The 16,985-nt window shown below is 45.3% G+C and overlaps 1 protein-coding gene across 1 annotated transcript; it reads right to left on the bottom strand.

Annotated features, from left to right (window-relative positions):
• Positions 1–11,506: 11,506 nt before the first annotated feature.
• LOC135010052 (olfactory receptor class A-like protein 1) lies at positions 11,507–12,472 on the bottom strand. The gene has a single exon (XM_063952321.1). The coding sequence runs from the start codon at positions 12,470–12,472 to the stop codon at positions 11,507–11,509; it is 966 nt and encodes a 321-aa protein (XP_063808391.1).
• Positions 12,473–16,985: the final 4,513 nt, after the last annotated feature.

The raw sequence follows: 16,985 nt of genomic DNA, 5'->3' as shown, positions 1-16,985 counted from the left end.
TACTTGGATGCGGTCACTCATATAATCCTCCTCCATTCTTTCAATGGGGAGAGAATCATATGCAGTGCCAGTAGACGACATGTCCGTATCCGTAATCGTTGTCAGGTCCTTCAGTCCGGACCAGATGTCAGCATCAGCAGTCGCTCCAGACTGCCCTGCATCACCGCCAGCGGGTGGGCTCGGAATTCTGAGCCTTTTCCTCGCACCCCCAGTTGCGGGAGAATGTGAAGGAGATGTTGACAGGTCGCGTTCCGCTTGACTTGACAATTTTCTCACCAGCAGGTCTTTCAACCCCAGCAGACTTGTGTCTGCCGGAAAGAGAGATCCAAGGTAGGCTTTAAATCTAGGATCGAGCACGGTGGCCAAAATGTAGTGCTCTGATTTCAACAGATTGACCACCCGTGAATCCTTGTTAAGCGAATTAAGGGCTCCATCCACAAGTCCCACATGCCTAGCGGAATCGCTCCGTGTTAGCTCCTCCTTCAATGTCTCCAGCTTCTTCTGCAAAAGCCTGATGAGGGGAATGACCTGACTCAGGCTGGCAGTGTCTGAACTGACTTCACGTGTGGCAAGTTCAAAGGGCATCAGAACCTTGCACAACGTTGAAATCATTCTCCACTGCGCTTGAGACAGGTGCATTCCACCTCCTATATCGTGCTCAATTGTATAGGCTTGAATGGCCTTTTGCTGCTCCTCCAACCTCTGAAGCATATAGAGGGTTGAATTCCACCTCGTTACCACTTCTTGCTTCAGATGATGGCAGGGCAGGTTCAGTAGTTTTTGGTGGTGCTCCAGTCTTCTGTACGTGGTGCCTGTACGCCGAAAGTGTCCCGCAATTCTTCTGGCCACCGACAGCATCTCTTGCACGCCCCTGTCATTTTTTAAATAATTCTGCACCACCAAATTCAAGGTATGTGCAAAACATGGGACGTGCTGGAATTTGCCCATATTTAATGCACACACAATATTGCTGGCGTTGTCCGATGCCACAAATCCACAGGAGAGTCCAATTGGGGTAAGCCATTCCGCGATGATCTTCCTCAGTTGCCGTAAGAGGTTTTCAGCTGTGTGCGTATTCTGGAAACCGGTGATACAAAGCGTAGCCTGCCTAGGAAAGAGTTGGCGTTTGCGAGATGCTGCTACTGGTGCCGCCGCTGCTGTTCTTGCGGCGGGAGTCCATACATCTACCCAGTGGGCTGTCACAGTCATATAGTCCTGACCCTGCCCTGCTCCACTTGTCCACATGTCCGTGGTTAAGTGGACATTGGGTACAGCTGCATTTTTTAGGACACTGGTGACTCTTTTTCTGAGGTCTGTGTACATTTTCGGTATCGCCTGCCTAGAGAAATGGAACCTAGATGGTATTTGGTACCGGGGACACAGTACCTCCAACAAGTCTCTAGTTGGCTCTGCAGTAATGATGGATACCGGAACCACGGTTCTCACCACCCAGGATGCCAAGGCCTCAGTTATCCGCTTTGCAGTGGGATGACTGCTGTGATATTTCATCTTCCTCGCAAAGGACTGTTGGACAGTCAATTGCTTGGTGGAAGTAGTAAAAGTGGTCTTACGACTTCCCCTCTGGGATGACCATCGACTCCCAGCAGCAACAACAGCAGCGCCTGCAGCAGTAGGCGTTACACGCAAGGATGCATCGGAGGAATCCCAGGCAGGAGAGGAATCGTCAGAATTGCCAGTGACATGGCCTGCAGGACTATTGGCATTCCTGGGGAAGGAGGAAATTGACACTGAGGGAGTTGGTGGGGTGGTTTGCGTGAGCTTGGTTACAAGAGGAAGGGATTTACTGGTCAGTGGACTGCTTCCGCTGTCACCCAAAGTTTTTGAACTTGTCACTGACTTATTATGAATGCGCTGCAGGTGACGTATAAGGGAGGATGTTCCGAGGTGGTTAACGTCCTTACCCCTACTTATTACAGCTTGACAAAGGGAACACACGGCTTGACACCTGTTGTCCGCATTTCTGGTGAAATACCTCCACACCGAAGAGCTGATTTTTTTGGTATTTTCACCAGGCATGTCAACGGCCCTATTCCTCCCACGGACAACAGGTGTCTCCCCGGGTGCCTGACTTAAACAAACCACCTCACCATCAGAATCCTCCTGGTCAATTTCCTCCCCAGCGCCAGCAACACCCATATCCTCCTCATCCTGGTGTACTTCAACACTGACATCTTCAATCTGACTATCAGGAACTGGACTGCGGGTGCTCCTTCCAGCACTTGCAGGGGGCGTGCAAATGGTGGAAGGCGCATGCTCTTCACGTCCAGTGTTGGGAAGGTCAGGCATCGCAACCGACACAATTGGACTCTCCTTGTGGATTTGGGATTTCGAAGAATGCACAGTTCTTTGCTGTGCTTTTGCCAGCTTGAGTCTTTTCATTTTTCTAGCGAGAGGCTGATTGCTTCCATCCTCATGTGAAGCTGAACCACTAGCCATGAACATAGGCCAGGGCCTCAGCCGTTCCTTGCCACTCCGTGTGGTAAATGGCATATTGGCAAGTTTACGCTTCTCCTCCGACAATTTTATTTTAGGTTTTGGAGTCCTTTTTTTACTGATATTTGGTGTTTTGGAATTGACATGCTCTGTACTATGACATTGGGCATCGGCCTTGGCAGACGACGTTGCTGGCATTTCATCGTCTCGGCCATGACTAGTGGCAGCAGCTTCAGCACGAGGTGGAAGTGGATCTTGATCTTTCCCTAATTTTGGAACCTCAACATTTTTGTTCTCCATATTTTAATAGGCACAACTAAAAGGCACCTCAGGTAAACAATGGAGATGGATGGATACTAGTATACAATTATGGACGGACTGCCGAGTGCCGACACAGAGGTAGCCACAGCCGTGAACTACCGTACTGTACTGTGTCTGCTGCTAATATAGACTGGTTGATAAAGAGATGTCGTAGTATGTATGTATAAAGAAGAAAGAAAAAAAAACCACGGTTAGGTGGTATACAATTATGGACGGACTGCCGAGTGCCGACACAGAGGTAGCCACAGCCGTGAACTACCGTACTGTACTGTGTCTGCTGCTAATATAGACTGGTTGATAAAGAGATGTCGTAGTATGTACGTATAAAGAAGAAAGAAAAAAAAAACACGGTTAGGTGGTATACAATTATGGATGGACTGCCGAGTGCCGACACAGAGGTAGCCACAGCCGTGAACTACCGTACTGTACTGTGTCTGCTGCTAATATAGACTGGTTGATAAAGAGATGTCGTAGTATGTATGTATAAAGAAGAAAGAAAAAAAAACCACGGTTAGGTGGTATACAATTATGGACGGACTGCCGAGTGCCGACACAGAGGTAGCCACAGCCGTGAACTACCGTACTGTACTGTGTCTGCTGCTAATATAGACTGGTTGATAAAGAGATGTCGTAGTATGTATGTATAAAGAAGAAAGAAAAAAAAAACACGGGTAGGTGGTATACAATTATGGACGGACTGCCGAGTGCCGACACAGAGGTAGCCACAGCCGTGAACTACCGTACTGTACTGTGTCTGCTGCTAATATAGACTGGTTGATAAAGAGATGTCGTAGTATGTATGTATAAAGAAGAAAGAAAAAAAAACCACGGTTAGGTGGTATACAATTATGGACGGACTGCCGAGTGCCGACACAGAGGTAGCCACAGCCGTGAACTACCGTACTGTACTGTGTCTGCTGCTAATATAGACTGGTTGATAAAGATATGTCGTAGTATGTACGTATAAAGAAGAAAGAAAAAAAAACCACGGATAGGTGGTATACAATTATGGATGGACTGCCGAGTGCCGACACAGAGGTAGCCACAGCCGTGAACTACCGTACTGTACTGTGTCTGCTGCTAATATAGACTGGTTGATAAAGAGATGTCGTAGTATGTATGTATAAAGAAGAAAGAAAAAAAAACCACGGTTAGGTGGTATACAATTATGGACGGACTGCCGAGTGCCGACACAGAGGTAGCCACAGCCGTGAACTACCGTACTGTACTGTGTCTGCTGCTAATATAGACTGGTTGATAAAGAGATGTCGTAGTATGTACGTATAAAGAAGAAAGAAAAAAAAACCACGGTTAGGTGGTATACAATTATGGACGGACTGCCAAGTGCCGACACAGAGGTAGCCACAGCCGTGAACTACCGTACTGTACTGTGTCTGCTGCTAATATAGACTGGTTGATAAAGAGATGTCGTAGTATGTATGTATAAAGAAGAAAGAAAAAAAAACCACGGTTAGGTGGTATACAATTATGGACCGACTGCCGAGTGCCGACACAGAGGTAGCCACAGCCGTGAACTACCGTACTGTACTGTGTCTGCTGCTAATATAGACTGGTTGATAAAGAGATGTCGTAGTATGTATGTATAAAGAAGAAAGAAAAAAAAACCACGGTTAGGTGGTATACAATTATGGACGGACTGCCGAGTGCCGACACAGAGGTAGCTACTGCCGTGAACTACCGTACTGTGTCTGCTGCGACTGGATGATAAATAATGATATAAAAAATATATATATATCACTACTGCAGCCGGACAGGTATATATATTATATAATGACGGACCTGCTGGACACTGTCTGTCAGCAGAATGAGTTTTTTATAGAATAAAAAAAAAAACACCACACAAGTGAAGTCACACGACGAGTGTTTAACTTTTTCAGGCAATCACAATATAGTATACTACTAACTATACTGGTGGTCAGTGTGGTCAGGTCACTGGTCAGTCACACTGGCAGTGGCACTCCTGCAGCAAAAGTGTGCACTGTTTAATTTTAATATAATATGTACTCCTGGCTCCTGCTATAACCTATAACTGGCACTGCAGTGCTCCCCAGTCTCCCCCACAATTATAAGCTGTGTGAGCTGAGCACAGTCAGATATATAATATATACATAGATGATGCAGCACACTGGGCTGAGCAGTGCACACAGATATGGTATGTGACTGTCTTGTACTCCTGGCTCCTGCTATAACCTATAACTGGCACTGCAGTGCTCCCCAGTCTCCCCCACAATTATAAGCTGTGTGAGCTGAGCACAGTCAGATATATAATATATACATAGATGATGCAGCACACTGGGCTGAGCAGTGCACACAGATATGGTATGTGACTGAGTCACTGTGTGTATCGTTTTTTTCAGGCAGAGAACGGATATATTAAATAAAACTGCACTGTCTGGTGGTCACTGTGGTCAGTCACTAGTAAACTCTGCACTCTCTTCTACAGTACTCCTAAGCTCCAGTAAATCAGGTCAATCTCTCTCTCTCTCTCTCTCTCTCCTAATCTAAATCACTGTACTCCCTAACAGCTGCTCCCCGTCCCCAATCCTCCCCACAATTATAACTAAGTCACTCAGTCTTTACTCTTTTCTACTATAACGGAGAGGACGCCAGCCACGTCCTCTCCCTATCAATCTCAATGCACGTGTGAAAATGGCGGCGACGCGCGGCTCCTTAATATAGAATCCGAGTCTCGCGAGAATCCGACAGCGTCATGATGACGTTCGGGCGCGCTCGGGTTAACCGAGCAAGGCGGGAAGATCCGAGTCGCTCGGACCCGTGAAAAAAAACATGAAGTTCGTGCGGGTTCGGATTCAGAGAAACCGAACCCGCTCATCTCTATTATTTTGTTTAACCATCTGTGCTGAAACCTGGAAATCAATAAACATGCACTGTTAGTGTATCAATGCCGATGTCCGCTGTGATGGGGGGGGGCGGGGCCATGGCCCTCGTAAGTAATATCGCACATCACAGGTCCGGCGTGTGAAGCTGGATAATACCAGCAGGAGTGCACTTCGTATCCTGTATCATGCATACACACTACACAATATACTAACAAACCGGGTAATATCAGCCAGGTCAAATGTGATATTACAAAGTATGTACGCACCCTTACTCTGTATAGTCCAAATTATTAAATTTAATAAGCCCAAAATTTCAAGGCTAGCTATATTTAGGAACAACTATTTACCTTAAATCAGAAAAATTGCAAAAATATATTTAATAATGTAACATAGCATTAATTAACCATAATGGCATCATTCTGGGGAAAACAGATGGTTGAATTCCTGAATCCACGAACACACTCAATTACACTATTTAGTACAATTACAGTATTTTGGCAAAATAATTTCCCATACCCCACACAGTGTAATCACCCAGTCATTAATAATAGAGATGTGCTAGAACCCCCGGGCTTTGGTTTTGGTTCTAATTCATCATCATGTTTTAGTTTTGGCGAAACCACCCTCAAGTGTTTTGCTTCAGATTCAGCTTTTGGTTTGGGTAAAAATAAATAAAAACAGTTAGAATTCGGATTCAAAATCTGAATTAGGAACCGCGGGAAGATGCGAAACGGGACTCAGATTGGATCTCCTCGGGAGCTCCAGACCTGGTTTCGGTTCGGCTCAAATCCACAAAATTTTTATTTTCCCATAGGACACCAAAAGAGCAGTATAGTAACCAAACTCTTAACATACTGTACAGCAAACTGTATCCAACCAGGGACTAAATGTCTTCTCATATCAAGAGCATGAGGGTGCAGGCTATTTCAACCAGAAGGTAACATTGGGCCCAATAGTGGAATTTGTCAAATTCAAGTGACATTTACAGTATTACTCACATACATACCTGTTTGATACAGCAATAATTACCATGACAGGCTCACAGGTTTGGGTTTAGTATAGTATATCATATAACATGATAAATACATTAATAGATATATTCAGGGTGCAGTTAATTTGCCGGCTGTCGGGATCCCGGCAGTCAGGATACCGACGCCAGAGTCCTGACAGGCGACAGGGCACACATAGAGTGGGACATGAACCTGTGGTGAGCACAGCGAGCCCGGGAGAGGACTCTGCGCTCGCCCCGCTGCCGGCATACTGGCAGCCGTGATGCCGTTGTCGGTATACTGACAGCTGGCATCCCGCCCTCCGGCAAATCATACTGATCCCATATATTATTTTGTCCTTTCAACATATCTAAATAGTCATGCACAGAATAAGTGAATTGCTTGGTGTAAAGAGGTTGAGATAGCGTCAAACAATTATATGAGGATCATTGCACAAATGGACCCTGTAATTGACCCACACAGGTTATTGAACTTTAATCTAATTAATCATGAAATACAAATAATCATAAATGTTTGTGTTCTAACATTTTTTGCATTAAAAAATTCAGAACTTCAGTAAGATCTGTCAATCATGCAGCTTTTCATAGACATTAATAAGAGTATATATATTGAACTTTAACGAGTAGTAGACCAGCCAGTCTTATCAGTTGCACTGTGGATATTACCATGCAAGATCATAATGTGTGCTCTCAAGATAAATATAGGAGAGTGTGTCCAGAATGATTAACCCCTGTCACCAGGGGTTAAAGTGGGCCGGAACGGGCCGGAACTGCGTTCCGTCAGTTGTATTGGGAGGCGGAACTAGTTCCGCCACCTCCAGCCCACTTTACCCGGCCTGACTGACTAGAGTAGACCATCCCCACCTCTCATTGTGCGCTGCGCCACCCACATTAATAGTTGGGGAGGGGCGGCCAGGACTAGGACTACCTTATAGCCCACCTCCACGAGTTCCCCTCCCTCCTATAGCGTCGCTGGCCGCGGCGGCGGGATTCAGGCGATACATCTCCACATGTCTGTCTCTCCTGCCGTGTAAAGGCACAGAGGACAGGAGACCCATGCTGACGCTCTTGGTGGCTCTCAATGGCAGGGGCAAGAGACGGGAGTACTGGCACAAGGAGAGAGAGAGAGGTTGGAAAGAGGGGGGTGTCGGAAGAGGGAGGGATGTTGTGCGCTGTGTCAGGAATTAAATGTGGGGGGGGAGTGAAGCTGTATGTGGGATTACATGTACTGGGGAGGGGGAGCTGTGTCAGGTATTAAATGTGCGGGGGGGATCTGTATGTGGGATTACATGTACTGGGGAGGGGGAGCTGTGTCAGGTATTAAATGTGCGGGGGGGGATCTGTATGTGGGATTACATGTGCTGGGAAGGGGGAGCTGTGTCAGGTATTAAATGTGCGGGGGGGATCTGTATGTGGGATTACATGTACTGGGGAGGGGGAGCTGTGTCAGGTATTAAATGTGCGGGGGGGGGGGGATCTGTATGTGGGATTACATGTACTGGGGAGGGGGAGCTGTGTCAGGTATTAAATGTGCGGGGCGGGGATCTGTATGTGGGTTAACATGTACTGGGGAGGGGGAGCTGTGTCAGGTATTAAATGTGCGGGGGGGATCTGTATGTGGGATTACATGTGCTGGGAAGGGGGAGCTGTGTCAGGTATTAAATGTGCGGGGGGGGATCTGTATGTGGGATTACATGTGCTGGGAAGGGGGAGCTGTGTCAGGTATTAAATGTGCGGGGGGGGGATCTGTATGTGGGATTACATGTGCTGGGAAGGGGGAGCTGTGTCAGGTATTAAATGTGCGGGGGGGGATCTGTATGTGGGATTACATGTACTGGGGAGGGGGAGCTGTGCGAGGGATTAAATGTGCTGGGGGGGAGCTGTATGTGGGATTATATGTGTCCTGGGGAAGGGGGAGCTGTGTCGGGGAATAAATGTGCAGGGGGGAGCTGTATGTGGGATTATATGTGCTGGGGAAGGGGGAGCTGTGTCAGAGATTATGTGCTGGGGAGGATAAACTGTGTTAGGGATCATTTGTTTGGGAGGGGGAAACTGTCAGAGTTTACATGTGCCGGGAGGGGGGAGCTGTGAGTCGGATTATATGCTGTGGGCATTATGTGTATTATGGGGTGCTACTACTGTGGGCATTATTACTATTGTGTAACACGCCTCTTTTTTGAGACCACGCCCCTTTTTGCGGCGCGCGCCTTAGGCGCGCGCAATACCTTTGTTGCATGGGCACCGTGGGGAGGGGGGTGAGTTCCACCACCTCTCTAGGACCACTTTAAGCACTGCCTGTCACTAATGCTTTCTCAATGTCCTGAAGCTTCAGAGGACGGCAGATGAGAGAGCAACAGGAAGCTGCTGGTCAGGAAGGGATAATGTATGTGGGTACTTCTACTGTCAGCAAGCATGCATCTTCTCTGCCCTGATATCATTAAGCAATGCCAATGAGATGGGGTCCAGAAGGGAGTGTACCTTCTCCTGTAACTTGTGCCGATCTCCATGTGCTGTCAGTTCTGGCGTCACTCGGACAGGAGAGATTCTCCCTACTGCTATATTCCTCAGATGGAACAGGAGGTAAATATATAAACATGATTCAAATTTAAGAACATATACTTTTTTGTGTAATGCATTATAAATTTAAAATCATGCATACAAATGGGCAAATTCAGGCTAAATGTAGTAATTTGTGATTCTCTAATCAGTTTGGATTTGCTGAGAAATGTATAGAGAATCAGGCCAATCACAGCACATTGAATAGAAATAAGACAATAAGCAAGGGTCTATTCAATTCAGATGATGCAGATGGGAGAAAACTCACCATTGGGGTCACATAGGATTATTAATCAAGCATATAAAAATATTTTATTTTTAGACATCAATTTAATATACAATCAGAAATGAACACACAATATTCTTCCATAACAAAATGTTCCTTTATATAGCTAATAAACACAACCAATGTTACTAACTATTATAGTAATATTAATAATAGATGTTTAAAGTGCCTGATATAGGTTTTAGTCTCAACATTACTAGTCACTGTCCATATTGTTTCTAAAAGTAGGCAGTTGCATACGCCACATACTGTATTTACTAGTGGAATATATATCATATGTAGGTAGATACCTTTTGGTCACTTGGTGATGGAGTTTTTAGTGTAATGTTATATTCTCTTTCAATCAGGTGTTGATTATCCAAGCAGGTGATACCTTATTTGAGTTATTAGCAGATTACCATCAATGCAAGATTGGTGCAGGATCTAGCAAGTGAGCCAGCAGATTCCGGAAAGAATTCCCAAGCTTTCCATCAGTGTATAAAGACAGTGTGTTGGTCCAAACACCATTGCTGTAGCAGGCTCCAATAAACAATACTCCGGCAATGACCCGCATGCACTGTGCTCCTAATATTACCACAGCTCCTGTACACAGAGCCCTACATGTAGATAAGGGCTTCAAGTGGCTCATCCAAATAGTGACAGGCCGGGTTGTGCTATTCCTTGACATGTTTCTCTGTCATTACCATTTGTCAGTTTCATCAAAAGGATCCTTAGAGTACTTGTTTAGTTACCTAGGCAAAACATTACTTATCTCATCTGATATACATTTCATATAGCTGTCGTTAGTGGGTGTGGTATGCGTGACCGGTGGTCAGGAGACTGCTGGTCAGCATACCGATGCCCGCATCCCAGCAGCGGAATGCCGGTGGGGGGGGCGAATGTAACAAGCCCCTTGCGGGCTCGGTGGCAACCTGTGGTCACCACGGGTTCTATTCCCACTCTTTGGGGGTCATGGACACCCATGAGTGGGAATAGTCCCTGTTGGTAAGCATGCCGAATGTCGGGATTGTGAGGGGGTGGGGATGATTTTAGGGGAAGGTAGTGTGACCGGCGGTCTCCTTATCACCAGTCATATAACTACATCCCATCATTAGCAATGCATAAGGGTATTCATAACCAGTTAAAATGTTGCTATCATAACTGGTATATTTTAATAGTGGTGATATGGAGAAGTTGCCCATAGCAACCAATGAACTTACACAGTCGCTAATCTTTATCTAGCACATTCTATAAAATGATAGATGTCACAGTACTGTACATACTGGATAACGTGTAATGTGGGTTAAGTAATTAAGGAGTCTATTTACCAAGCCTTTGATGGAGATAAAGTCGACAGAGATAAAGTACCAACCAAACAGCTTCTAACTGTCATTTTTCAAACCCAGCATGGGACATGTCAGTTAGGAGCTGATTGGCTGGTACTTTATCTCCATCCAAGGCTAAGTAAACAGACCCCCAAGTATTAAGGAAGTGTTTCATTATGTAACATTACTACTACTGGTAGATGCTTACTCAGATACTAGGGCTAACGACAATTAATATAGCCTCTCCCATTTTAATTTTGCCTACACATGGACACAGGTATTGGATGAGATGAAACACTCTGTGCAACTGTTAACATTCTAATGCTCTGTTCAACTACAGATTGAACTGGCCCTGTCTACCGCAGCTCCTGTCAGTCCATATATACAGTAGTACTGTTAAGACCATAGAATGATTTAGGTATAATGAGGGAGATGGATCAAACCTTGGAGAGAGAGACAAAGCGGAGAGAGACAAAGTATAAACCAATCAGCTCCTGTCATTTTGCAAACACAGCCTGTAATATGGCAGTTAGAAGCTGATTGACTTGTACTTTATGTTACTCCTCTTTATCTCTCTACAAGGCTTGATAGTTGATACATATCCCCGTTTAACAGTAGTCAGACACACGTGAAATGTAAATGTCCATTCATTGGACCCCATTAAGAGGGGATTCAACATTTATCTTAATGTTACTGTTTATATTTGTGTCCAGGCTTATTTACTTATGGAGATCACCAGTCCACTGCTTCCGGTATTTTTCTGAAAAAGCCTCGACCTATATTGATTATTCCATATGTACTGAAGCTTAGGGTTGGTAATTATTATTACTATGGGGCTTAGTGCTGCATATGAGGATGCAAGAAATATTCGAATATCATTCATGTCAGGGTTCACATTAGACAGAGTTAATGTGTAAATCCACATGGAGTTATCCAGTCCAAATAGCACCACATAAAGGACAACCAATAGTATAACAGATCGTGAAGCCTTGTTCTCAGCTGATCTCCTTTGACCTCTCTCTGAATTCCTAATTCCAGTCATATTTCTCTTATGTTGAAGCAATATATATACCATGTAACTGCTTGCCAGCAACATCAGTCCCACAAAGATAAAATCCCGCACAGCATAAAATGTTCCATTGACAATATATGCTGTGTAAGTCAGAAAGTCAGCATCACAATACACCAGGTGGAGAGCATATGGAGAAGATGATATGTTTTTCCTGGCACGAGCATTCAGAATGCTGTAAGGGTACATTGAGAGGTTCATGATCCAGACAATTATAATGATGAACCCCACATTTTGTGTCACATTCTTTTTTAAACAGATCCAAGCTCTAGATGTTGGGGAAATGAGAATACACTGGTGACAGCTAAGCAAACTGGTGACACATATAGACGTAGCCCTGTTTACTCTGTAAGTATAGATTACAAACTTGCACTCTGTGTCATTAAGCAAATCCTCAACACCTATGGAATTCAAGAACTGTGGGATGATACGAGAAAGAATAATAAGAAAATTAGCCATGGCCAACACTGTCAGTATTATGTAGGTTGGTAGAAGTTTCTTCTCATAGATTTTGATGTAGGCAAATTGCAAAAGAAGGAAGATGTTTCCCGGGATCCCGATTATCACAAGAAGGAAGAAGCCTATAGCTTTCAGGAGAAGGTGGGGGTCCATCGATTGCAATATCTACAAATGGGGAAAATATAAAAAAACTCAATAAATGTACATCATTGTATCGGTGAAGTGTACAAAAAGCAGTGACTGAAGTTTCACTTTAAATAGAGCAGAGTTCAAGATCTTTCAGATAAATGCTTTGTTACAGCAACATCAAAAATTTGAAAACGTAAACATAAAATAATATAAATGTTTTACTGTATGTTTGATAACCATAAATAATAAATATACACTGTTAACAGATATTTAGCAAGTTTATATAATCAAATAATTTTAAAATAAAGGTGTATTTATTTGTCTATGTGTACCAAACATTAAGAGAAATATTTTCGGTATTGCATTAGTAATATTTTCATTTTGCAGTTTGCTAAAATTAATGGTTGTTTAAAAGTTAAAGTGCATTTATGTGAAATTTCCACCAATAGATGAGCCAATTGTACTGTTTAGATCCTCACTGTAAATTAGAGATGTGTGCCGATCCCTTTGTTTTGGTTTTGGATCTGTATTAACTAGAGATGAGCGAGTTCGGTTCGTCGAGATCCGAACCCCCCCGAACTACACCTATTTTACACGGGTCCGAGGCAGCCTCGGATCTTCCCGCCTTGCTCGGTTAACCCGAACGCCCAGCCGAACGTCATCATCCCGCTGTCGGATTCTCTCGAGATTCGTATTCTATATAAAGAGCCGCGCATCGCCGCCATTTTCACTCGTGCATTGGAGATTGAAAGGAGAGGACGTGGCTGCGTTCTCTCCCTGAAAAGCTCCATATCTGTGCTCAGTGTGCTGCAAATATCTGTGCTCAGTGTGCTGCAAATATCTACATTCTCTGCCTGAAAACACTCCATATCTGTGCTCAGTGTGCTGCAAATATTTGCGCTCAGTGTGCTGCATTTTGGTGACCAACAGTATATAGTTGTACAGTACAGTAGGCCATTGCTGTATCTTGCAGCTCCGTGTCACTGCAAGTATCCATTCCATATCTGTGCTGCATTTTTGTGAGCAGTATATATAGTAGTACAGTGCAGCATTTTGGTGACCAACAGTATATAGTTGTACAGTACAGTAGGCCATTGCTGTATCTTGCAGCTCCGTGTCACTGCAAGTATCCATTCCATATCTGTGCTGCTTTTTTGTGAGCAGTGTATATAGTAGTACAGTGCAGCATTTTGGTGACCAACAGTATATAGTTGTACAGTACAGTAGGCCATTGCTATTGATATAATAATATTACTGGCATATATTTCCACACATTAAAAAATGGAGAACAAAAATGTGGAGGGTGAAATAGGGAAAGATCAAGATCCACTTCCACCTAGTGCTGAAGCTGCTGCCACTAGTCATGGCAGAGCCGATTCAATGCCATCAACGTCGTCTGCCAAAGCCGATGCCCAATGTCATAGTAGAGAGCATGTAAAATCCAAAAAACTAAAGTTCAGTAAAATGACCCAAAAATCTAAATTAAAAACGTCTGAGGAGAAGCGTAAACTTGCCAATATGCCATTTACAACACGGAGTGGCAAGGAACGGCTGAGGCCCTGGCCTATGTTCATGGCTAGTGGTTCAGCTTCACATGAGGATGGAAGCACTCATCTTCCCGCTAGAAAACTGAAAAGAGTTAAGATGGCAAAAGCACAGCAAAGACCTGTGCGTTCTTCTAAATCACAAATCCCCAAGGAGAGTCCAATTGTGTTGGTTGCGATGCCTGACCTTCCCAACACTGGACGGGAAGAGGTGACTCCTTCCACCATTTGCACACCCCCGGGAAGTGCTGGAAGGAGCACCCACAGTCCAGTTCCTGATAGTCAAATTGAAGATGTCATTGTTGAAGTACACCAGGATGAGGATATGGGTGTTGCTGGCGCTGAGGAGAAATTGACAAGGAGGATTCTGATGGGGAGGTGGTTTGTTTAAGTCAGGCACCCGGGGAGACACCTGTTGTCCGTGGGATGAATAAGGCCATTGACATGCCTGGTCAAAATACCAAAAAAATCACCTCTTCGGTGTGGAGTTATTTCAACAGAAATGTGGACAACTGGTGTCAAGCCGTGTGTATCCTTTGTCAAGCTGTAATAAGTAGGGGTAAGGACGTTAACCACCTAGGAACATCCTCCCTTATACGTCACCTGGAGCGCATTCATCAGAAGTCATTGACAAGTTCAAAAACTTTAAGTGACAGCGGAAGCAGTCCACTGACAACTAAATCCCTTCTTCCTCTTGTACCCAAGCTCCCAGTGCAAACCACACCACCAACTCCCTCAGTGTCAATTTTCTCCTTAGACAGGAACGCCAATAGTCCTGCAGGCCATGTCACTGGCAAGTCTGACGAGTCCTCTCCTGACTGGGATTCTTCCGATGGATCCTTCAGTGTAACGCCTACTGCTGCTGGTGCTGCTGTTGTTGCTGCTGGGGGTCGATCATCATCCCAGAGGGGAAGTCGGAAGACCACTTGTACTACTTCCAGTAAGCAATTGACTGTCCAACAGTCCTTTGCGAGGAAGATGAAATATCACAGCAGTCATCCTGTTGTAAAGCGGATAACTCAGGCCTTGGCAGCTGTGTTGGTGTTAGAGGTGCATCCGGTATCCGGTGTTAGTAGTGTGTCCCCGGTACCAAATACCATCTAGGTTCCACTTCTCTAGGCAGGCGATACCGAGAATGTACACAGACATCAGAAAAAGACTCACCAGTGTCCTAAAAAATGCAGTTGTACCCACTGTCCACTTAACCACGGACAAGTGGATCAGGGCAGACTAAGGACTATATGACTGTGACAGCCCACTGGGTAGATGTATTGCCTCCCGCAGCAAGAACAGCAGCGGCGGCACCAGTAGCAGCATCTCGCAAATGCCAACTCGTTCCTAGGCAGGCTACGCTTTGTATCACCGCTTTCCATAAGAAGCACACAGCTGACAACCTCTTACAGAAACTGAGGAACATCATTGCAGATTGTCTTACCCCAATTGGACTCTCCTGGGGATTTGTGGCATCGGACAACGCCACCAATTTTGTGCGTGCATTACATGTGGGCAAATTCCAGCATGTCCCATGTTTTGCACATACATTGAATTTGGTGGTACAGATCTTTTTGAAAAACGACAGGGGCGTGCAAGAGATGCTGTCGGTGGCCCGAAGATTTGCGGGCCACTTTCGGCATTCAGCCACCACGTGCCGAAGACTGGAGCACCAGCAAACACTCCTGAACCTGCCCCGCCATCAGCTGAAGCAAGAGGTGGTAACGAGGTGGAATTCAACCCTCTATATGCATCATAGGATGGAGGAGCAGCAAAAGGCCTTTCAAGCCTATACATCTGCCTACGATATAGGCAAAGGAGGGGGAATGCACCTGACTCAAGCGCAGTGGAGAATGATTTCAACGTTGTGCAAGGTTCTGCAACCCTTCGAACTTGCCACACGTCAAGTCAGTTCAGACACTGCCAGCCTGAGTCAGGTCATTCCCCTCATCAGGCTTTTGCAGAAGCAGCTGGAGAGATTGAAGGAGGAGCTAAAATGGAGCGATTCCGCTAGGCATGTGGGACTTGTGGATGGAGCCCTTAATTCGCTTAACCAGGATTCACGGGTGGTCAATCTGTTGAAATCAGAGCACTACATTTTGGCCACCGTGCTCGATCCTAGGTTTAAAGCCTACGATGTATCTCTCTTTCTGGCAGACACAAGTCTGCAGAGGTTCAAAGACCTGCTGGTGAGACACTTGTCAACTCAAGCGGAACGTGACCCGTCAACGGCTCCTCCTTCACATTCTCCTGCAACTGGGACTGCGAGGAAAAGGCTAAGAATTCTGAGCCCACCCGCTGGTAGTGATGCAGGGCAGTCTGGAGCGAGTGTTGACATCTGGTCCAGACTGAAGGACCTGCCAACAATTACTGACGTTGTCTACTGTCACTGCATATGATTCTGTCACCATTGAAAGAATGGTGGCAGATTATATGAGTGACAGCATCCAAGTAGGCACGTCAGACAGTCCGTACGTATACTGGCAGGAAAAAGAGGCAATTTGAAGGCCCTTGCACAAACTGGCTTTATTTTACTTAAGTTCCCCCCCCCCCCCCCCCCCCCCTCCAGTGTGTACTCCGAAAGAGTGTTTAGTGTAGCCGGTCACCTTGTCAGCGATCGGCGTACGAGGTTACTTCCACAAAATGTGGAGAAGATGATGTTCATCAAAATGAATTATAATCAATTCCTCCGTGGAGACATTCACCAGCAATTGCCTTCAGAAAGTACACAGGGACCTGTGATGGTGGATTTTAGTGGGGACGAATTAATACTCTGTGAGGAGGGGGATGTACACAGTGAAAGGGGTGAGGAATCAGAGGATGATGATGAGGTCGACATCTTGCCTCTGTAGAGCCAGTTTGAGCAAGGAGAGATTGCTTCTTTTTTTGGTGGGGGCCCAAACCAACCAGTCATTTCAGCCACTGTCGTTTGGCAGACCCTGTGGCTGAAATGATGGGTTTGTTAAAGTGTGCATGTCCTGTTTATACAACATAAGGGTGAG

This window comes from Pseudophryne corroboree, chromosome 2 (genome assembly GCF_028390025.1).
Source record: "Pseudophryne corroboree isolate aPseCor3 chromosome 2, aPseCor3.hap2, whole genome shotgun sequence".
NCBI lineage: Eukaryota > Metazoa > Chordata > Amphibia > Anura > Myobatrachidae > Pseudophryne > Pseudophryne corroboree.
Note: the sequence above shows the minus strand (reverse complement) of the source record. Positions and strands in the feature narration are given on the sequence as shown.